The following is a 21,488-nucleotide window of genomic DNA, read 5'->3' as shown; positions in this document are numbered from 1 at the left end:
TGAGAATTCTTGAGAATACTCCACCAAGTTGCTAGAGTATCATTCAGTAGTTTTTATTGTTATATGTTACCTTGATTTTTTTAAACAAAACAGGAGAAAATTCATAAACAAAATGGTTTTTAAAAAATTAAGAATCTAGGTTGCAGACAAGGAGTTAATTTGAAATTTCTTTTTCTTGTGTGTAGGTAGATATCTTAAATTAATTGAGTACATTTTTAATCAGGTGCATTTTTTGCACCAAATAACGACATTACACTATTTCTCATAAAATCACGATTTTTAGTAATAAATAATGCTTACACAGCAAATGAGTGCAATGTGGTGGTACTCTATTCCCTCGTTATAAGTAATCACATCGCTATATTCACCGTATCTCGTAATTAATTACTACAATCTCCAACTCTCTAACAAACCCACTCTCACACGATCAGCACACAACTTTCAGCAACCCCAGAAACATATCCCTCGCCTCAAACCCGTCACCGAGCCTATAGCGAACACTTCACACTTACGTAAAATAAATGTCCAAAGAGCAGACCGTGTCCCGCTATTGGAACACTAATGCTAATTTTATTTAATTTTAAGCTTGAATTCTAATGTACCATTCATGTTCCACGAGATGTCCGCTGAAACACATTAGGAGCAATGCATTCCAGGAGACTTCTCATGGGACACGAATAGTACCTAGCAAAGAAACAGAAAAATAGTCTCCTAAAGTAGTATATTCAGTTACTGGTGCGTAATTAGAACGTGCACAAAATTACCTAAAAATGTTGTCCACTTACTTTTCGTCATTGTACATTCGACATCTCAAGCGCCCAGGTGTCGGTACATTTACCTCGCCGAATGTCCCATCAGTCACCAAGCTATCGAACTCTTCTGTTAACCGTCCATATCGAAGCATCTGCAAAGATCCATAGACGAGGACCCTCCACTGATAATGCACACAGCTGTACCCAGACGCACGAAGAGAGTGACAGACAGACAGAGAGAGAGAGAGACAGACCGAGAGAGAGAGAGAAAGAGAGAGAGAGAGAGTGAGACTGTGCCACGTGTGTGCGTGTGCGTTGACAAAGAGACAGAGGCAGGAGGAGGCAGAGGAGGAAAGGCAAAGAATTATACACGGAGGAAGAGCTGCGGTGTATGTGTGTGCACGCGTGAAAGAAAGAGAGGGAGGAAGGAAGGGAGGAGGAAGGGATGGGGGAGGGTGGTGAGAATGAGAGGGAGAGGGGAGAAGTAGCAGGGGCGTGGCGGGAGGCAGGCGTCCTCAATAGCCGCGTAAAACCACCATTGTGACCGATCCATGAATGAAACGGGACTTCCGGCCGGGAGTGGGGGCGGAAACAGTTGTAAAGCGTTACGTTAGTGAATGGACCTGTGTGTGCGCGAGCATGCGCCTGTCCTCGCGAAAACCGATTCAAGGAAATTATTCCTAGACGAGGAGAGAGAACGATCGATGCCGGAGAGCGGTCTTCCTAACGACTTGGCGCACTGACAATTTCCCCGCTCCCCTTACGCGCTCGATACTATATTTTTCGTGTTTTAGATGTGGTTAGGAGGCACAGTGGCCTTAAGGCGCGATCCCATTGATGAAACATTTTTGGGCAACGTGTGGCATGCGGCAGACACTGCCTTGGGGCTGTTTAGGAGAATTTCTTTTTTAATCGTTTTTCAGTTGTTCTGAAAATTTTCTACTTTTCTAGTTTATTCAGGATTTTCTATTGTGCATATGTATTTGGACACTTTCATGTTATAGGAGTATGTAAAATTGTTTTAAGCTGAGTACCTCTTGGTTTTTGTCTTAAGACATCATCTGTTTTATTGAAACAGGAATTTCATAGAACTATGATTAGTTTAATAGAATAAACAGAATTTTTATTTTAGTATATAATTACAGCGGATCTATTAACTTTTTTGATTCTCTTTCAAATTTTAAATGTGAACTGAAATTTTTCAACTAAAATGAAGCTAGAATACTGTAGCTTCTTCAAGAAACCTCAGACTTAAAATTCCTCTTCCCCGAAATTTCAAATGATTTTTTATTTATATTCTTCTATATAGAGTATCAAAATTCTGACTTGAAAATGGCCTTTTCCTTTCTGTTACAGATAAGCAGACAGAGTATAGACGCCTGCAAAGAGTACTTCAGAGACGACCTGGTGAAAACTGATTGGCAGCTGATGGTGGAACTGAAGAAGCTCTTCCAGATACTCTAGGATTTGCTGAACGTGATGTCGGAAACGTTGAGGATCCATCGCTGGCTCCATGGACCGACAGCTAGCGGGGCGTGGCCCTCGATCGACAACAAGCCCGTGCATCTCCGTGGATCCGCATCAGATCACCGTTGTCGATCGTTTATCTCTCGATTTGTAATATACACGTCGAACTTCTCGATCTCTCTGTGTCGTTCTCTTTGATATTACGCAAATAACCGCGGCACGCCTTGCTTCATCCTGTGATTCCTTCGATCGCTTCGAGCTCCCAAACCGACATCCCCTCAAAACCGCGAATCGCCGCGGGGTTCAGTCACAAAAGCATGTCTAAATTCTCGAACCGTGTACAGTCCCTTTGGGTTCAGCAGCACAGGCGAAATCGAAAGTCGTACGAGCCTAACCAGAGTTAGACGTGACCATTTGCCACGAGTAACGTGTACAGTGTCCATTGCCAAGCTATCACTAGACAGAAGTAACCTAGAATCTCTCAGTACTTAACGAAGGGAATAGAACCACACAGACCAGTCGAATTTACCTAAATATGTACATTCAACCGAGTAGTCCTGTCTTAGACAGAAGCTAGCTCAAACAGGGAGGTGGATCGCGCAAAAAGTTCCGATTATTTTCATGATACGAGAAGGTTAGATAGAGTAGAATAAGACAGCTTGTCGGTGTTTGCGCATGTTTAGTTTAGGATCCAGAGTCTTGCCCGAGCAACCGTTCAGGAGGAAGCGAAAACAGGGCCTTGGGATCGGTTTCATGAGTCTGCGCCCCTGCAGAGCAAAGGAAGTCCTCAGCGTTTCCTAGTTTCCTGCCATCTCGGCTCCTTCGACGAATCAAGACGTCGACGAATGAGGGGACACTTCCGCCTTCTTTCTTTCTCTTCCTCCTCTCGTGGTTTCGACCGCAACGATTGCCCCCCCTCCTCCCACGTTTTTACGTATCGATCTTGCGTCAGACGCTTCGTTTTATTCGCTGGTGACAGACGAGCTGTTCGTGCAATATTTCCCTTATGTTCTTGGGTTGCATGAGACCTAGGATGGTAAGAAAATTACCTGGGCCCTAGATTCTAGGGGAGAAAATTTTCATCAGGGTTGTAGGAGAGGGGGAGAAAATTTGTAGGGGGACTCGAGGATGGAAAGGTTGTCTTGTTTTGGTATGGCAGTTGATAGTGTTGGTAGTGACGGGGATAGTGGACAAGGTGAGACGAAGGTGTAGAGTAATGGGAGTCGAAGGTGAGAGTTTTCAAGGTTTGGATTCGAGAGTTATCGTAAAATGAGGTGAATGGGAACATAACTCTGGGTGACAGTAAATACTACTTAAATAGTAGGTGTTAATACTACCTAATTCGTGTCGATACAATTAATGATAATACTAATTTACTGGCAGTAATAGGTGATGGTAAATACTACTAAATTAGTGTTATGTTTAATAGTATTAATAGCTACTGTTTAAGTAGTATTTACTGTCACCTAGAGTTATGTTTCTATGCTATTAAGTATAACGCTAATTTTAGTAGTGCTACTATTTAAATGGCATTTACTGTCACCTAGAGTTACGATTTTTATTCACCCCACAGTTTCTATTCACTCCTCTTTATGGTAACGATGTAGAGTTTTTGTTCGATATAGGCTCGTCGCTGTGGCTAGTGTTTGAAGAGTTGAATACCATCTTGTGATCATCAGAGACAAGCTTATGAAGAATGAGGCAGTTATTAAGGTCAGATCATGTATTGGTAATTGATTTTTAAAAAGGGGATTTTAAGTAAGGGGAAGAGTGACTGACGAGTCTATAGCGAGGTGGTACTATAATTCATAGAAAACTCATTTCTGTGGATCTCAAACGTGTGTCATTTAATAATACATTCGTTTCTATAACTGAGTTACTTTTGTGGCCAACAAATAAGTTAGTGCAATATTAATATTCTCTCTTTATAAGCTCTTTGTTGTATTCTCCACAATTTAAAATTCATTCCATCAAAGGAGCCCCTTTTGCGTGACATTTTCCTAGTTATAATTTATCATAAATAATTTTCTCTCGATTTTAATTTGCCTTTGACCTTAAAAAGAAAGGAAACAAGTAGTCTCATAAAGAATACAGTGAAACATCGGTTATCAGAGATATGCAGACCGAAAATGAGTGCAATTATCGAGGTCTATACAATTATCGAGGTCTATACAATTATTGAGGTTCCTTTAATCCACGCTACCGTGTACAGGTGTTTGAACACATCCACGTTATTCAAACTGTATGCATAAAATACACTTCTTTTTTATACTAATCGATATCAAATGTTATACTCATCGCTACTCGTAAACCTCACACAATGTTTACTTAAATCTCATACAAAACTCACTTAAGATAAGCTCTCTAGCCAAAACTGCATCACACAATTCTACTCGAAGTGTATTTTCTGCATTTCCAATAATACGAAACTGTCCAAGCGCTTCTACACAGTAACGTAAATTAAAGAAACACATTCCTCGCTCTAAACGCCCACAGCTAGCGGCCCCGAGCCTATATCGAAGGAGCGCTGAGCGCGGCGACTATAATCGACGTTTAGAAAGGAAAAAAAACTAGCAGGAGACCATGACAAGGCAGGCCTGTCCCGAGTCCGCCAGTGACGTTGACATAGTGCGCGTAGACGGCGAAATGATAAACAGGAAAAGCGAAAAAACGGTAATAATTACTGTCGACGAATTCGCCGAGGTCACAACTCGTCTGACTGTCGCTCGGTGCTCACGATCGATTCGTGGAAGCAGAAGCGTGTATCGCATAAAGTCCCCGACGTGTTTCCGGTTTCGTCGTTCACGAGAACGCGCGCGCGCGCGCACGATGAGGAGGAGGAGGAGGAGGAGGAGGAGGAGGCGAGAAAGAGAGACAGAAAGGGGTGTAGGTGTAGATAAGGGAATAGAAGAGAGATAGCGAGTGGATGAATGTGTGTATGGGAGTGAGAGAAAGAGAGATAGAGATAAGTAAAGAGAGAAAGAGAGTATGGTAGGGAGAAAGGAAGAGCGAGAGAGGAGAGTCAAACGCATACACGAAATCTGTAGAATTCTATAACATACGAATAGAGGGAGAAAACGAATATACATATATATATATTCCTGATTATATATATATATAACATATATAGCATATATATATATATATATGTATGGAGAGCCTCAAGTGTTTTGTATATGTACTCACTTTGTATAAGAGATAATGGAGCGAATATTATCGCGATGAAAATAAAGACTACACAAGTTTCACAAGAAAAGAAAAAATCGACTGACCAGACACTTGCACTCGAGTGTATCAGCGTAACCTTCTTCCTGTTTTTGTTTTCGCCACTCGGAGCGCACGGTGTCACGAGGTTCTCCAGATGAAATAACAGGCACGATCGACCATCCGATCGGCATTCCATCGCGCTTCTTACCCGTCCACGACGCTCCTGAACTCTTCACTCGCTCCTCGACGCTTCGGGATTAGTCAAACATTTTACAGTATGCGTAATTGCGATATGTTTAGATCTCTGCACTGCTTCGAGCACTTTGAAGGCCTCGAGCCATTGTCGAGATGCGAATTGTCGTCCGAATATTGAAGCAGATGCTGCTATACAAACTTCGATGTTCTTTTATTTTAATTATTGCCAGTAATGCAGGGGAAGAAGTATTTTTAATGGCTGACTTTTTTGAGGAAAATTGAGTACTCAGCAGCTTTCCTTGCATTTGCAAAGAGCAGTTTCTTATGTAAACAATTGAAGAGCTCATATGTGAATTCTTACGCATTTATAAAAATTTGGAATTTGTAGAGTTACTATATTACTGTATATTGTTGTAGTATTTAAAAGATGAAGTAAATTTATATTCAGGTTCCATTTTTTTAACTGTATTTATGGGAGTATGAAATTACATAAAAATCCAGTCTACACATAATAAGAAAGAACCCATGTCAACTTTTGTCTTTTTCGAAGGTAGGACAAAAAAATACTGTCATTTTTCATTCTTGTTCAACTGTTTTATGTTCCTTTTAACAAAATATTCAGCATAGCACACATGGTTCCAATATATTTTGAACCTCATTTCTGACCATTAAAATGTACATATTTTTATTTACGCATTGACTGACACATAGTCCATGTAAAGATGATAATTTTTAAAACAGTGTGAGTAACATTAAAGTACAAAATTAAAAAAAAGAAGAACACTGTAGAATGTATACAAAAATGAATGAAAAATAATTTCTTTTCAAGTTGATAAGCGCTGCCAAAGTGATAGAATGGTTAGTGAATTTCACTTGGCAATGAACGTGTTAAAGAAATGTTAAGATTTAACAATAGTTGTTCTTCTTATGAGCTCTTCAGTTTCCCGAGAATTTTGCTGCCTCTCTGTTTTCCCTTTTTTTTGTAAAAAAACAGATTCCTAGAAAAACCTCAAGGGTGCTCAACATCTCGATATTCCCTTCTCTCATAAAGTCCATCCTCTCACAGAGCCGTGCCATTTTCTTTTCACAGAGATTTCTTAGCCCGAAGGTTCCAGAATTCCCAAGGAAGATAGGGAAGGTTTTAACGAGGTCTAACAGCGCAGGCTCCAGCGACAGAATACCGGAAGGCAAGCGAAGTAAGACCGCCGAATCCGGAATGCTTAAGATTCCAGCGAGGAGAGAGATACCATGTCTCATTAACTTTTTAATGGTAGGTATAACTGTTCCGTTTCCTCCTCGCCAGTAGATCGGTAAATTTGAAACATAATTAGCGAAGGAGGAGCACGAAACGAGGCTATCGTGTGTGGTATGCTCGCGCGAGCTCACACAGCCGCAGAGGAAACAGGAAACGCATCCGCAGCGGTCGCGTTCGTGTTCCTTTTCTCCTTCCGCTGCAGCCTGCGCGGCGATCCTCCGACATCGACTGTGTCGAAGGAACACGTACGTGTTCTCTTCAGCACTCGAACTGGGACTTATGTAAGGCGATTAATCGGTTTATCCAACGCAGCTTTGAGTTTATGCTCATTTACTACGCGCTCGTTTCCTTTGATGCCTTCTCTTGCTCTCTCCTTCAAACGCTCTTCCCTGATCTCTCGTTTCGCTTATTGATACCAGTATCGCAGCGTCATCGATACTTCTCGTTATATGATTATGTTAGTTAGTTACAGGGTAGAAACGAGCTGTCGCTGTGAACAAGTGTGTTCACTCGGTATAAGCTTTTTGCTTTAGGTATTTGTGATTGTGAGGAAAATTATGAGTCATATATTATGTGTTTTTTAGGTAATTCTATATTATAGATTTGCATCTTATTATATTTATCTGGGGTACTTGTACACTTGTCCCTATTTTTGTGTCTTTAAAGTCATTTATGAGAAAAAGAGCTCTAGAGGAAGTATGAAATAGATGCAGGAATAATTTTTATTATTTAAGTTTAACAGTAGTAACATTTAAGATTTAGAAAATTCTTTTTTTATAAATGGCTCTAATTCGAAGGCACAGAAATAGAGACAAGCACCTTATTCTAACTATTTTAATCAAGAAGTTCCTTTACTCTGATTCATTTATTTCGAACATTGAACCTTTAACTACTAGCATAGAATTCTTTATGTTCCTATATTACATAAAGTCGTTTTCTTTGCATACCTGCAAACTGGTCTACCATGAAGATGGGTTGACTTCAGAAACTCACTTCCTGCTGTAAATTCATGAATTAATCCATATCAAAGTGGCAACTCATGACACGTCTGTACCTATTAAACTACCCACCTTTAAAACAGCCTCGCTGCAAAATCAGAAAATCATAGTACATCAGTTTTCGCCACCCGACAACAGACCCAAAGAATGAACGAAACGGCTGTCATCGAGTCCAGTTCAAATCTTTTCCTACTCGGAACCAGAAAATATGTCGTGTCCTTGCTGGGAGCAACCGAGAGCACCAAGTCGGCACGCCAAGCCGCGCTCAATGAACACACGTCATTTCGAGTCATTCATGCATCTGCAGGTTGTCCTCGCGCGAGCCGTCCATACGCAACACACGTGGCCGCGTGTGCGTGCGTGCGTGCGTGCGTGCGTGCCCGCGCCACCACACACGCTGTGCGTGCTCAGCGATGGGAATGATGACCTCGCAGCCACGGTCTATCGGCGCTATTCATGAAAAACGCTGTCGCCTCGTCGATCACCTATGAACGCGACCCGTCATCGAGCGATTCCCGATTCGCGAAATCGAATATTCAGGCTTGTTCAGATTAGTCTGGCGACTTGAATTTGAGTGACTTGAATGCAGGTAAGGTAAATGTCTAGTTGATCATGTTCCAGTATCTAAACACTAATGTTTATTTTATTTAAATTTGGGCTTAGATTCTAATGTGTTAGGTAACCTGGTTAAAAATAAAGATTAGTGTTATGAAATGGTACCCTCCATTTCTGGGACCTTATGAGTGAAGTATTGGGATATACAGTTTTAGGTTGTTTACTTACTGGGATATTTGATATCTTAAGCGTGCAGGTATTGGGACATTTATCTTATAGTAGAACCCTGCATGAAGTAGAATATTTAATGTTGTATTTATGTGTTGGATTTTAATATGTAGGTATCTGATCAACTATCTTCATGTACGAAGAAAATATTACGCTGAAGTTATTGAAGTCTTTTGTAGGATTTATAAAAGTACTCTAAAGCTGGGTCTACACCAGCGCACAACTAGCGTTTGCAAAGAATTCGAGAACTTTTTGTCACCTTTACTCGGTTTTTCTGTGAACACCAAGAACAGTAAGGACATTCCATTTTCTAGAAATTGTCTTTTAGCGTATCTGTGTGCATACTATTCCTAGTGTTTCTGGAAAAATCGAATAAGTCTGATAAAAGTTTGTGAACTGTTCGCTAGTGTATCCAGCTTTTAACAGGCCTGAGTTTAATAAAATCAGGAGTCAAATTTATAGATGTCCATATTATTCTAAATTTTCATAAAGAAATATTATTATCTAAAGAAGATTCTACTGTCACTGACGTATCTAGTATTTCACTTAAATTCAAGTAATTTAACTTATGTTAAAACTTGATATAATGCTGCTTGAATAGAAGTGACTCGAATTCAACTAACTTGACTAATCTGAACGAGCCTTTCCCGTGGTTGTTTGGCCTTGCCAGCCACCACGATATTGATTCAGTGGCGTTACTGGCCTGTCGATAGCTGTAATAGTGCTGTTGCGTGTCGTTTGAGGAAAGTATTATGTAATCTGTTTTCCTTGGATCTTTTTCCACCGTGAGCTCCGATTGAACATATCATTTATTACATATAATTTTGAATACCGATATTTTCGCTTGGAGGATATTTATGTTCTTGGATTGGGAAATATTGATTGAGGAGTTTAAAATTGTAACTTTGGGTAACATGATGGGAAATAAGAAGATTTGGTAAAGTGGGAACTGAAGCAATTGAATCAAATTTAAGACTGAGAGAATTGAGTAAAATTGGAAACTAGAGGAATTGGGTAAAATTGGGAACTGAGAAAATTGTGTAAAATTAACTAAAATAGAGAATATAATAATATATATATGCTCAATGTTATTAATTATAGACATATCAGTCTCCAAACTGCGATCAAATATCCCACAATCTCAAGTCCCTTTCAGGTACCACTGGCCACCTCTCAAACTTCCACAGTCAAACTTAATTACCCCCAACGAAGCCTACACAAAAGAATAATACAACTGATCATACAATTAACTCTCTTCCCAACCAGCAACAGATTTCCCCATCCAACATAACATAATCCATCCGCCACCGCGCACATTCTTCTCTCGCCAAACAAAGTCTCACATTCACACATTACACAAAACCACCCAATCACGTCTTCATCTCCCGATCAAACAGTCGCAAGGCTTGGATCCTTGTTTGCCCCCACAGTATCAATATTATCATCCTCCCGTGCCAATGTAAATTCGTTATCGATGTTTGCTCCGCGGCTCCACAGTCGTGTACCCAAAGAATCCCCGCCAAAGGCCACTGCAGATCATTTAATCGCAAACTTTCGATGAAAATGTGTAATAAGGAGCCCGAGGAGCGGTGGCGCTTTCAGTAGCGGCATTCTTTCCGACGAGCGGCTCAATCAAGGCCAGCTCCATGGTCAGTCGCGATGGCAGAAAGGCAGAAATGTGTCTTAGCATGTCGTAGGTTACAAATCGTCCCGAGAGTGGACTGGACGGGCGAGGGAGGAGGCAGGGAACTGTAAACAGGCGTAAGGTTAAATGGGTGTAGCACACTTAAGCGCATTAATGAACGCGCGCTTGAGATACGCGCGGCGTGCCGCCCGTTTTAAATATAGGCTAAACCAGTGTTTCTCAGCCATCCAACAAGCTTAATACAGCCTATTTAAGATCGGCCAAGACGTTTTGCGTCATGGCTATATCTTGACGATGCCCCCGTGTGTAAATGATATCGTGAGAATAAGACGAGCTCGCCCCCCTGTCATCATGGCTGACTCTGTCGCCTTAGGTCAAACTGTTCGAGTATTGTTTGGGTGAGGTTTGTTGGAATAATGGCTCGATATGGATTCTTTTTATTAGTTAAATAGTGAATGGCTAGCTGTTACGAGTGGTGTACCTAGGTGGGGTTGCTCAGGGATCTTTGTACTAGTTTCTTCAGGTCCTCAAGCTCTTAAGCCCTCAAATGATTAAATTTTCAATTCTACAAATTTTCAAATCTCCAAGTCCTCAAATCTTCAGATATTCGAATATTCCAATATTCTACTATTCAGACACAAAAATTGTCCTAACATACTTTCTAAGTATCTTAAAAATCTTCAAGCACCATATATTATCCATCTATCCTAAAAATCAGCCAATTCATAACTCATTCTCGCATCCATTCCTCAAAGTCTTCTCGTCCACTTCTTCCAGTCTCCTCATCTCCAATTCTCAGAAACCTGTACTCAAACTCAGACCCTATCTTCATATAAGAAAATACCAAGTGTTAAAAATTGAAACATAGAAGTCTTCCTTCCTCCACTCTTCACCCAAACGATCCACCATCAAATCACATTACGACATCCTTCTTTCAAGCCCAGATTTTCCTCCCATTCGAACCTCGACCCACCTCCTATCCCTCAAGACGAGTCGTGCCAAAAAACAGAAAGGGCCAACACCCATTGGATCCAGATGCGTGGTCCCCGGGTCAATTCTGAATTTAGTCTTCAAAGGCGACGACGTTCTTCATCCCTTTCGAGGAGACTCGTTAGCGACGAGTTCGCGGAAACGCTCACGGTTTTCGCCGCGGCTTCACGTGATGGAATGGGGCTGCCTCCAGAGGTTCTGCTGCTCGAATTTACGCGGTCGCAACGGAACGATTGCTAAGGGGAACGGAACAGGACAGCGACAAAGTGTTACGAGATAGGGAACAGGAGCTGAACAACAATGTGCAGAGTAAAGGAAACGGGGGAGGACAAAGTTGCGGGAAACGAGGGTAACTTTCGCCATCGTCGCCACGAGAGTATTGCATTGCCGCTGCTCGGTTCGTATTCCCTGAACGCCTTACGTTAATTAGGCAATTAACCTCTGCAACCGCTGAAACCGATGGCGTAGAAAACCGCGTATAAGTCTTAGAGCGTCTTCCCGTTTTCTTCGTATGTCCTCGGGCCCCAATCTGTTTCGCAATCTTGATGATGTGCTGGATGTGACGATTGGCACGCACAGCGTTTCTTCGATATAGGCTCGTTTCACAGTGTCGAGAAGAGATGGGGACATTTGTTCTAGGAACTTCAGTTGGGAAATTGAGATAAATAAAAGGACTTTGGAAATTGTAAAAATTGATTAATTCGAATACTTATACTATACTTATGTGAAAATTTGAAGATTTAAATACTTAAAACCTTGAAAACTTGGGTACTTGAAAGTTTGAAAATTTGAAAACCTGAATACTTCAAAATTTGAATATTTGAAAGCTTGAAAATGTCTGCCAACCATTACTGAGAATCTCTATACACTGAATATACCAACAAACTAATAACGAGAGAATACATAAAGTGTAACAAATGCAGCTTTTGATATTTTAAGGTTAAGTGGTGGTAGAAGATCCAAATTATAGCACAAAATAATTTACAACGTAGTGTCCAATTTCCCTTCAAAATGTAATAGTAATGCATTTGGATCTCCTGCCACCCCTTAAAATATCGAAGGTTATATTCATTACACCCTGTATATTCTAGTAAGATGAGACACTCATTTCACTATGGGTCTCCAAAGCGTCATCTCCAAAAGAAAATTTTTTGAAAACTCTGTTAGGAGATTTCCATTTGCAAAATGAATGGGATGGACTTGTGATATTGCTACGCTACGAAAGGTGATCAGTGATCATAGAAGGAAAGAAGAGAGCGTTAAATTGAGTGGAAAGGAGAGAAGAGAGGTGGGACGTAGCGTTTCCATGCCGGATATCCTCCTGAGAGGAAGTGGTGCACGCGATTCGCATCGCCACGCCCGCCTACTGTGTATTTATATTAGAAATTCGTGGTTTCCATTAGGTAGATAACAATGCGAGGTAGCGCGGGAGGAAACGAGAACCAGAGACTGGCTGCTACGTCAACGGCGCCTTAATTGGACTTGCGTTTTACGTCTCATTAACCACGATTTTTGCTTTATGCTCCGTTCTATGGTTTGTTTAAACTAATTACGCCTCCTACTCAGGCAGCATTTAATATCCTAGTATGTAAGTATGTAAAACACAGGAAATTTACAAATTTACATCTCATTAATACGTCAGGGATTTGTATGTATTTACGAAAACAGAAATACGTAAAAAGTCACAGAAGGCATATAATATTCAAAAACATAGGAACTGCGAAAAATAGAATGCAAATTATAATACTCAAAAGACGAAGCAAATTTTTGTTAGCTTCCATTCTTTCAACTGCGTTTACAAAAACATGAAATTGCATCAAAATTCGCAGTCTATAATCTCTGCAAGTCGCCTATAAACATTTCTCATACCAAAAATAAAAATTCGAGTTAGTGTAAATGCTGTGATCCCATCGCATCAGACAAGAATTGATCAGAAGATATTTATTTTAACACCTGTTTAATCTTCTTATTAGTACAGTCAGCTATTTACTCCACTTTTTTTAGCTCCAATTTTAATCTGTATGGAAAGAACGCAAGCAGATCGCGAACCTTCGAGACAGCAACCGTTAATCGCGAATAATGGCTTCACACTTGTGCTTGCAGTCGGTGTATCGGATGAACCCACGAGCAGCAGACGCTATGAAGTGAACGAACATTCCGTGAAAACCTTGAGTCTTCTCAGCTGGTCGTTTATGCGCGTACGTAGAGAGCATGATTTGCAGAGAGACCGGTGCAACGTTATTAGACGACGAGTTTGACCGGTCTCGTTTCTAGCTTTCTAGATCATGTTTCGTTGCTTCTTATGGCGTCATCGGTCGTCTTTCCCATTTTCGTCCTTTAAATTGATCCTTCTTTACCGCGTCACATATTGCTGCTTATAATTCATCGCGAAGGATATTTTCTGCATTTTAATTCGCCTCTGGCTTGAAGAAAAATGGTACTAAGTACTCTGATGAAGAATACAGTGGAACTTTGGTTATTGGAGATATGTGGACTGAATATGGGTGCAAGTATCGAGGTCTATATAATTATCGAAGTCCTTAAAATTCACAACTCTCTTATCCTAGCAGTAGCAGACTCTAACTCACCAAATAAGCTTCGCCAAATCATACTTCGAATTACCCCACGCTGTGCTATTGCTCCACAAGTTCACCCAAAAACTGCAATCCTATCCATAAACCCATCAACAAGCCACTCCTCTACAAACCACACTTTACATTCAACATCCAGAATCTCACAGAGCAACGTTTGTCCATAGCAATGTCATGACGCAACGTCCACACAATGATTACATTTACAGGAGTCTCGCCAAATTGTCTTTGGCGATATTCCTGACTCGAGGACTTGCGTGCTCGATTGATAATCGAACTGATTGAGGACGGAAGAGAGACCATCCTGTAACCAAGAAGGACAGAGACGCTTTATGCTCGCGCTGTTTCGCGCGAGGCGCGGAGAGGGACGAGGTACGCGCGCGCGCGCGTACTCCATGGAGCCACACAGGCACACCATCGCATAAATAACCGCGCGTGTGCACACAGAGGCGCGGAGTTACGGTACGACTTACGTGTAAAACGCGCGAACCGAGCGAGACGAGATGAGGAGGAGAAGGACGAGCGTACGGGTTGTAAAGGGGGAACGACGAGGACGAAAGAGGATGTAGTCGGCGTACGTTTACGAAGAGAACCGAGCCCCGCCGACCCATGTGGGAGAGCCTCGTAGTACACACGCAGAGAGGGGTATCGGTTTTACGACGTTCGATCACCTGAACGAAGATTTTCGAGCGCGTGGAGCGGAGAACCGTCCGTCTTTCAATGAACGAAAACGTCAACGTATTAATCACCAGATAGATAAACGGGCCAGTAACACTCTGTGCAACTGAATTCTTTGAGCGAGGCGAAGGTGGGGTACCTTTCCATGCGTCTGTGGTTTTGGATTAAAAATTAAAATTGTATGTGAAAAAGAACTTTTACGCATAAGCTGTGGAATTAGGTTTTTATTTCAGGTTATTTACTTATTTGGATGAGTCCCAATAGTGTGCAGATAAGATACTGTATACAGCATATCTGTGGTTGTAAGGCGAAACGAGTTACGTCACATTTTCAGAAAATTCGAGTTAAATTTTTAATTGACATCCTGAATCTATATTTCTGAATAAAGGCCATTGAAGTACCATATTATTATTAGCATGTATGATTGAAAAAAGAGTACTACTTACACTTTTAATAAAAGTTCTTTTCTTAAAAAATGATTTTAAGTTAAAGGCACAGAAATATGGATAAGTACCATATGTATAATTTCTCACTCTGTTTCCTTTTTCTTCTCATGTATCTCCAAGAATCGACGAAGATGATTACCATTCATAATGACAGTCGATGATAATGAATGGCTTTATTACGACCTTCGTTATAACAATTCGTAACAGATGTGCTGTAGTACAATTAACGGCATATTGATTGCAGTAATGGTAGTCGAAGTGCTAAATATATAATTTAATACTGACTCTTTCACCGCCATTTGTGTCTATGTAAGAAGGCCCATTCATAATATTCTTCAATGAGATCTTGCGTTAATTTTAATTTTTAATGCTCTATTACGACTTATTAAACATCCCTTAATACTTAGACCACCACAATATTTATTTAACTACGAATCTTTTAGCAGAGTTTATACTCTAACAAACGATTACCGAGAATCACGTTTTTTGCACGTAATATTAACTTATTTAAATTTATGAATAATAGAATATTTATTTTTTTTAGCATTACTGTCTGTAGTCTTGGTGCTGTATCATTATTGAAATTATAATTAATCTGCAATTTTTGTGATTCCTTTTCTTTTGTATTTAAAAATGTTCGATGTCCATTGTTACGTATATATGTTATTCTTAAAAATGGGTTTAACATAATGCAATATATTTACTTTTAGTGGAGTTAAAAGAATTCAGTTCTCAAAGAGTTAAGTAACTTTTGGTATGCAATCGAGTGCCCCCAGGCGTGTGCAGAATTCGAAAGCGAAACCTCCCTTGTGTGGGTGTTGCGTCCGTAAACGTGCATAGTTGGTCCAGAAATATAGCGTGGTCGTAAAACTGATGAAACAGTAAAATAAATATGTTTAAGGTACGAATGAAATGACAGGAATATCGGAAGATAAAAGCATCAGCCTCTTGCAGAGCCACGATCAGTTGTTACTATCTGTTCATGCTAATTCCTACATCTGTTTCTGAATTCGCCACGAATTCACTGTCGTCGCGAAAAATTCGCGCTGGCCCGCAGAAGCCTTCACCCAACCCGCGCGAAAGTTGAAAAGCGCGAGGGGCCCGCGCGCAGCAGGAGCGGCCCTGGTCGCACAATACGAGCATGAATGAAGTATCGCGTCTGGCTCGCGGGGTACGGTATACGCGACGGGGCCACGAAGCTACGAAGAGCATCAAAGGCTTCGGGACGGGGGTCGAGGGGCGAGAGGGCAGGCGATCGCAGGCGTCACGGTGCTTTCGTGGCGCGGTGAAGTCGCGTCGACGCCGTGTGCGCTCGCTGGTACTCCCGCGCGCGCGCTCGCCACGTCGTACACGTGCACAGAGCGCAACAGTGGTCGTGTACGATCCCGAGTCGCGCTATGCAGCCCGTGGTGGTGTGCGTCGAGGGATCGAGCGCGCATGCGCTCGACGCGCACCCCACCCACGGGGAACGACGGGCCGCTGGCTCTCGGCTGTTTGTAACGAGCTGAGGGGCTAGAACGCCACAGCAGCGTCGAGCGCAGCCGGCCTCGGCTCAAAACCGAGAGATACGTCACCGTTCTTGCCTGCGAAAACGAACGGTATATCGAGTAACAAAAACAGAAGCAGTAGACGAGCGCCGCGCGGCGGAAGGGGGGAAAAACAGAGCGAGCCCGACCGAGAGGAGTCGCGAGTGCGCATATAAGCGTTGCTTCCGGTTCACCTGAGCGAACGTGCCCGTTCTTGCCGCGTGAAATTCGAAAAGGGGCCCCCTTCCGGCCCCGACGTCCGACGACGGCGTCGAACTTGGCTCGTTCGCGTCTCACGTTTTGGTGCGCCGCGGTACACGCACACAGAGGGACACGCTCGTGATGTGTGCTCGTCGACGCTAGTGGGTGCGATCGGCAGCGACCTATCGATGGATACGACGCCAGGAGATTGATCCGATCGTCGACCGGCACAGGGACGAGAGCGTGAAAGGAGAGAAATAAAAGAGCGACGGGGAGAGAGGTTAGAAACGACGAGGAAGAATCGAGGGGACCGTGGCCGTGTGTACGTGCTATCGGTGGCTCCTGTTCGGAATATATTAACGAGGAGGCGAAAGGGGAGCGAAAAACAAGACGCAGGAGAGCGAGGAAGAGGAAAACGGTCGAAGAGAGAAGGCGAGTCGACTGGTGGCTCCGCGGATCGGAGAGTACGCGCCTGGGCTGCGCTCGCGCGATCAACAGCGGCATGGCCGCCGAGGCCAGCTGAACTTTTTCTCCTCTCTCTCTCTCTTTCTCCATCTCTCTCTTTCTCTCCCACCCTCTCTCTTTCTCGCGCACGACGATCGTTGCTCCCACCCTCTTCCTCCCTCCTTTCTTTCCTTCCTCTGCAGTCTTCCTTCACTGCCACTGCTTGCCTCCCCTCGTCCTCCTCCTCATCCTCTCTCTCTCCCCCCCCTCAGTCAACCGTCTCGTCGTCTCTTTTTTCCTGCCTCCAGCCGACTCGTTCCGACTCTCTTTCTGCCCAACACGCGAGAGAGGAGACCGTGCTCCACGAATATACCCTGCCACTCGCGCGCGCGCGCGAGCGCGTCTGTATACGCGCGAGCGCGTCTGTATACGCGCGAGCGCGTCTGTATACGCGCGAGCGCGTCTGTATACGCGCTCACGCTCGACGCGTGATGTGAGCGGAGCGAGCGCGCGCGCCAGCGCACGGTTCGCCAAGCTATCGCGGGGAAATCGAGCGCGGAGGATTGCCATTCGAGAAAACCAGTGAACGCTGGCAACCGCGGCGCACCGCTCGTAGGAGTGGCCCGTTGCGATCCGTTGGAGACGGTGCGATAATCGATCGAATCGACACGGTCGATCGGTCGAAAACACGGGGGCGAGGAGGAAGGAGCCAGTGGCGAGTGTCGCGGGCGGTGGATACTACGTGGACCCGATTGGAACGAGAAAGAGAGAAAGAGCGAGAGGGGAGCGACGAGAAACGGCGAGAAGAGCCGAGGAGCGCCGAGGGAAGCGTCGAGGGAAGGATCGAAGTCGGCGATCGATCGCGGGGGCGACGCTCGACGGTTGTCACGCACCTGTCGGGCGGTCTGTCGACGCGCGGAGGCAGCGAGGGGTGGAATAATAGACGATCCACGGGAGGGTATCGGGAGGAAATAGGGGCAGCTCGTCGATCGCAGAGGGCGCTCGTCGGCGTTGCGCGGGGGAAGGGATGCTCGTGAAGCAGATCACCGAGCGAGGCCCCGCTCTGCTCGTCGCTTTTCCACGGAGGGCAGTACTCTTGTCCGAGGTGCGAGCCGCGTGACACGAATGCGAGTGCGCGAGAGAAAGGGGAGACAGGAACGAGGAGGCGGTGAAACGGAGAAAGAGGGAAGGCGAAAGAGGAGGAAGAATCTCCCGACGAAACAGCGACGGCGGCGAGGGCACGTATCCGGCCGTGGCATGCGCGCGCGACAAGGACAGAGCGAGAAGTGGCTATTTCTGTGGAGCATATAGGGGGCCGCCCGTATAAAATAAGCAGTGAATGAAGGAGCCTGTTTACTGGCAGACGGCCTACGCGAGATTCACTCGGCTCTCTTTCTCTCTCTGGGCCGCGGCGCGCTCGCGCGCCCTCTTGCCTCTCTCCCTCTCTCTTTCTCTATCTCTCTCCCCTCCGTCCGTTCCCTCCCCTTCGCCCTCCCCCACCCTTCGCCAGGCAGGACAGGCCTGTCTCGCTCCCGCGCCCGCGCGATCCCTCGTCCCTCTCTCTCTGTCTCGCTCGCGCGCGAGAAACGCGTCCCCGTGGCGGCGAACGGAGAGGGACAGAGAGAGAGAAAGGAAAGAGAGAGACGGAGGGAGCGGAGCAACGCAGCATCGTTGCCGCGAGAGAGAGAGAGCCCCCCAGTCAGCCAGTCAAGCGACCAGCTCAGTCAGCCAGCCAGCCCTGCCGTGTGTGTGGCCAGTGCGCGAGAGGAAGCCGCGGTGTGTGTTCGGGGCCCCCGATCTTGTCCTTCTGTCCCGAGGCTCGACTCGTCTCGTCTCGTGCCGCATCGTGTCGCCTCGTCTCTCCTCGTTGCCTGCCGTGTTTTTCTCGAGCGACCGTCGTCGTCCGTCGTTGTCGTCTCGAGCCACCGTGTGTGCCGGTCCCCGTCTTTCTTTTCCCGTTCATCGGTGCCCGGAGAGTCGGAGTCGTGCTCTTCGGTGTAGAAAAACGAGAGAGAGATAGAGAAAGAGAGAGAGATATCTTCTGTAACCGATTAATAGGAAAACTCGGCGGCCCAACCTCAGGATATTAGCCTCGCGAGTTTATTCCTGTCCTCGCGTCCGCCGGTGATACACTCCTCTCGATCTCGCACCTACGAAATACTCGAGAGAAAGAGATAGAGAGAGAGAGAGAGAGAAGAAGGGGAGAGGTATGTGTTTATGCGTGTTGTGACGTGGTGCCAGTGAAGGAAGAAGTGAAGAGAATCGAGCAGGAAGCGAAGGAGGAAGGAAGCAAGGAATTTCGACCCGTTTCTCGAGCGTCTCCCGTTCCTCTCTGCCTCGTGCCCGCCCCGCCGTTGCCGCCGACCGCGGCCAGTGTGTGCGAAGGGGGAAAACAGTGAAGGGGACAACAGTCGAGAGATCGAGGGAAGAGGAGCCCGGCTTGAATGAGTTTGTGCGCGAAGTGAGGATTTCGGGAGAGTAGAGGAGAGAGACGGCTCGCGGTGAAAGGGTCAGGTGAAACGGAAGTGCCGAAAGTGTGGATACCTTGGACTACGAGCCGCCCCCGGTGGTGCCACCGCGGCGGCCCGCCTGGCCGTCCAACAGCACGAGCAGCACCGCCTCGAGCGAACTCGGCCACCGCACCCGCGACGCCTCCGCAAACGCAGCCACCACCGCCACCACGTACCCGCTGACAGCGACGGCGGCTACGACGACTACCACGTCGACGACGCTTCTACCACCGGCGTCCAGAGGCTCAACGACCTCATCGTCTGCGCGAGTGTCGCCGCAGCCGCCACCCTTGACGCCGCCCCAGTATCCTGCGCCCCCACGGCCCCCTAGTCGAAACGGTGAGTGGTGTATTCTTTTTTTCCTTGGTTCTTAGCCTCCTGCGTGGAAAGTGACCATTGAGTATGGTGGTTATGGTAGGGTTAAGAGAGGTGTACTCACTTTTCATTTCTTTGGTATATCTCGAGGCTGATGTATCGGTTTCGTGGAGTTCGAGGGAAATAGGTCTACGATAGATTGGGGAGATATTTTGGGTTTGGTTTTAGTAGAATTTAGGCACGTGTGATGGAGCTTTGGTTTTAGGAAATAAGTTTGTATAGTGGAGAGTACGTACATTGAGGAGGAATGTGTGTTTTAATGAGTTTAGGAAAGTATGGTGGTTTTGATTAGTATCTGTGAATACGAATAGTTTTCGAGGTATTTCTGGGTAGCGCATACCTGGATAATTTGTGAGATGTTGAAAGGGTTATTATCTGCAGTGGAACCTCGATTAATAGAGGCTCGAATATTTTAAACTACTGTTATTCTGTTGCGCATTGTAATAGTAAGAGTGTAGAGTAGGTTATAGGTTAAGATTTAGATATTGAAGTAATAGTAATTTGATGCAGAAAATAAAGCTAATTATCAAAAGAATGCTTCAGGGTTAAATTTTGTAATCTCGTGGTACTTAGAATAATCGAGTTCCTACTGTATTTGCTGTGTAAAATATCAGTGAATTACTCATCGATAATAGTGACCTGAAAAACTGTGAAGTTTCTGAAATAATCTATTATTAATTATTATTGATAATGAAATGGCAGTGATTCTATTGCATTGTGTTATAATACTGACACCATACCAATCAAGAGTTAAGCTATGTCTCCACTGAAACAATAGTGAGGAACATCTTCTTGCCTCTTATTACTATATGCTTCAAGCTTCAAAATGTTTTGCATCAACTCCAACTTATAGAAACAGCATAATCTCAAGAACATTTGTGGTTTGCTTCAATTTCAAGGCGACATTTGTTGCCGACAAGTGGCGACTTTTTCTGAGGGGAACAAAAACTTCCTCCTTGTTGCTTCATTGGATATATAGTTTTAGATTGCTTAGATCTAGGTTAGGTTAGTTTTTAAGTCACTCGATTTTGAAAAGGAAACTTGGAGGTAATTTGCTAGTGTGAATTTAGTATTTAGTTGACTTGAAACTTGAAAGCTGGAAGGATAAAGTAACAGGTTCATATTGGTGAAGTAGTTTCGAGTTACTTAAATTCAAGGGAGCTGAGGTTAAGTAATTTGATTAATGGGAACGAGACTTTAGGCTGCGGTTACGGTCGACGCGATTTCCAGCGAACTTCTACGACTTCGCTGCTTAAAAATTGCACGTGCACGAAGCGAGAATACTTTTAGTTTTAGTAGGAAGATGTAGGAAATAAGTGAGAAATTCAATTATTTTAAAAGAATTTCTCGAACCACTTTTTAAGGGGTTATGTTACTACTTAGCAGTGCATTTCTTTTATAACGTTGATATTGGGTTATGTAAGC

The 21,488-nt window shown here is 44.3% G+C and overlaps 3 protein-coding genes across 4 annotated transcripts in view; all 3 read left to right on the top strand.

Annotated features, from left to right (window-relative positions):
* Nucleotides 1-2,392, top strand: part of Eif5b (eukaryotic translation initiation factor 5B) — a 35,359-nt gene extending 32,967 nt beyond the window's left edge. For both annotated transcript variants that reach the window (XM_076380481.1, XM_076380490.1), the window contains one exon: nucleotides 2,109-2,392. In XM_076380481.1, the coding sequence (XP_076236596.1) occupies nucleotides 2,109-2,216 (108 nt within the window). In that variant the 3' untranslated portion in view covers nucleotides 2,217-2,392. The remainder of the gene's footprint in view (nucleotides 1-2,108) is intronic.
* A 4,108-nt stretch (nucleotides 2,393-6,500) lies between these two features.
* Nucleotides 6,501-14,333, top strand: LOC143182836 (uncharacterized). Its single transcript, XM_076384114.1, has 3 exons — nucleotides 6,501-6,506; nucleotides 6,562-6,891; nucleotides 14,093-14,333. Exons 1-3 carry the CDS (start codon nucleotides 6,501-6,503, stop codon nucleotides 14,150-14,152), a joined length of 396 nt encoding a protein of 131 aa, XP_076240229.1. The 3' UTR covers nucleotides 14,153-14,333.
* Nucleotides 14,334-19,696: 5,363 nt separating this feature from the next.
* Nucleotides 19,697-21,488, top strand: part of Sty (sprouty signaling antagonist) — a gene marked incomplete at its 5' end in the record, with an annotated part of 32,231 nt that continues 30,439 nt past the window's right edge. Inside the window, one exon of the mRNA XM_076384101.1 lies at nucleotides 19,697-20,027. Coding sequence (XP_076240216.1) covers nucleotides 19,697-20,027 — 331 coding nt within the window. The remainder of the gene's footprint in view (nucleotides 20,028-21,488) is intronic.

The sequence above is a fragment of the Calliopsis andreniformis genome, chromosome 1 (assembly GCF_051401765.1).
Source record: "Calliopsis andreniformis isolate RMS-2024a chromosome 1, iyCalAndr_principal, whole genome shotgun sequence".
NCBI lineage: Eukaryota > Metazoa > Arthropoda > Insecta > Hymenoptera > Andrenidae > Calliopsis > Calliopsis andreniformis.
The sequence above is the reverse complement of the archived record's forward strand: the minus strand, read 5'-3'. Positions and strand labels throughout refer to the sequence as shown.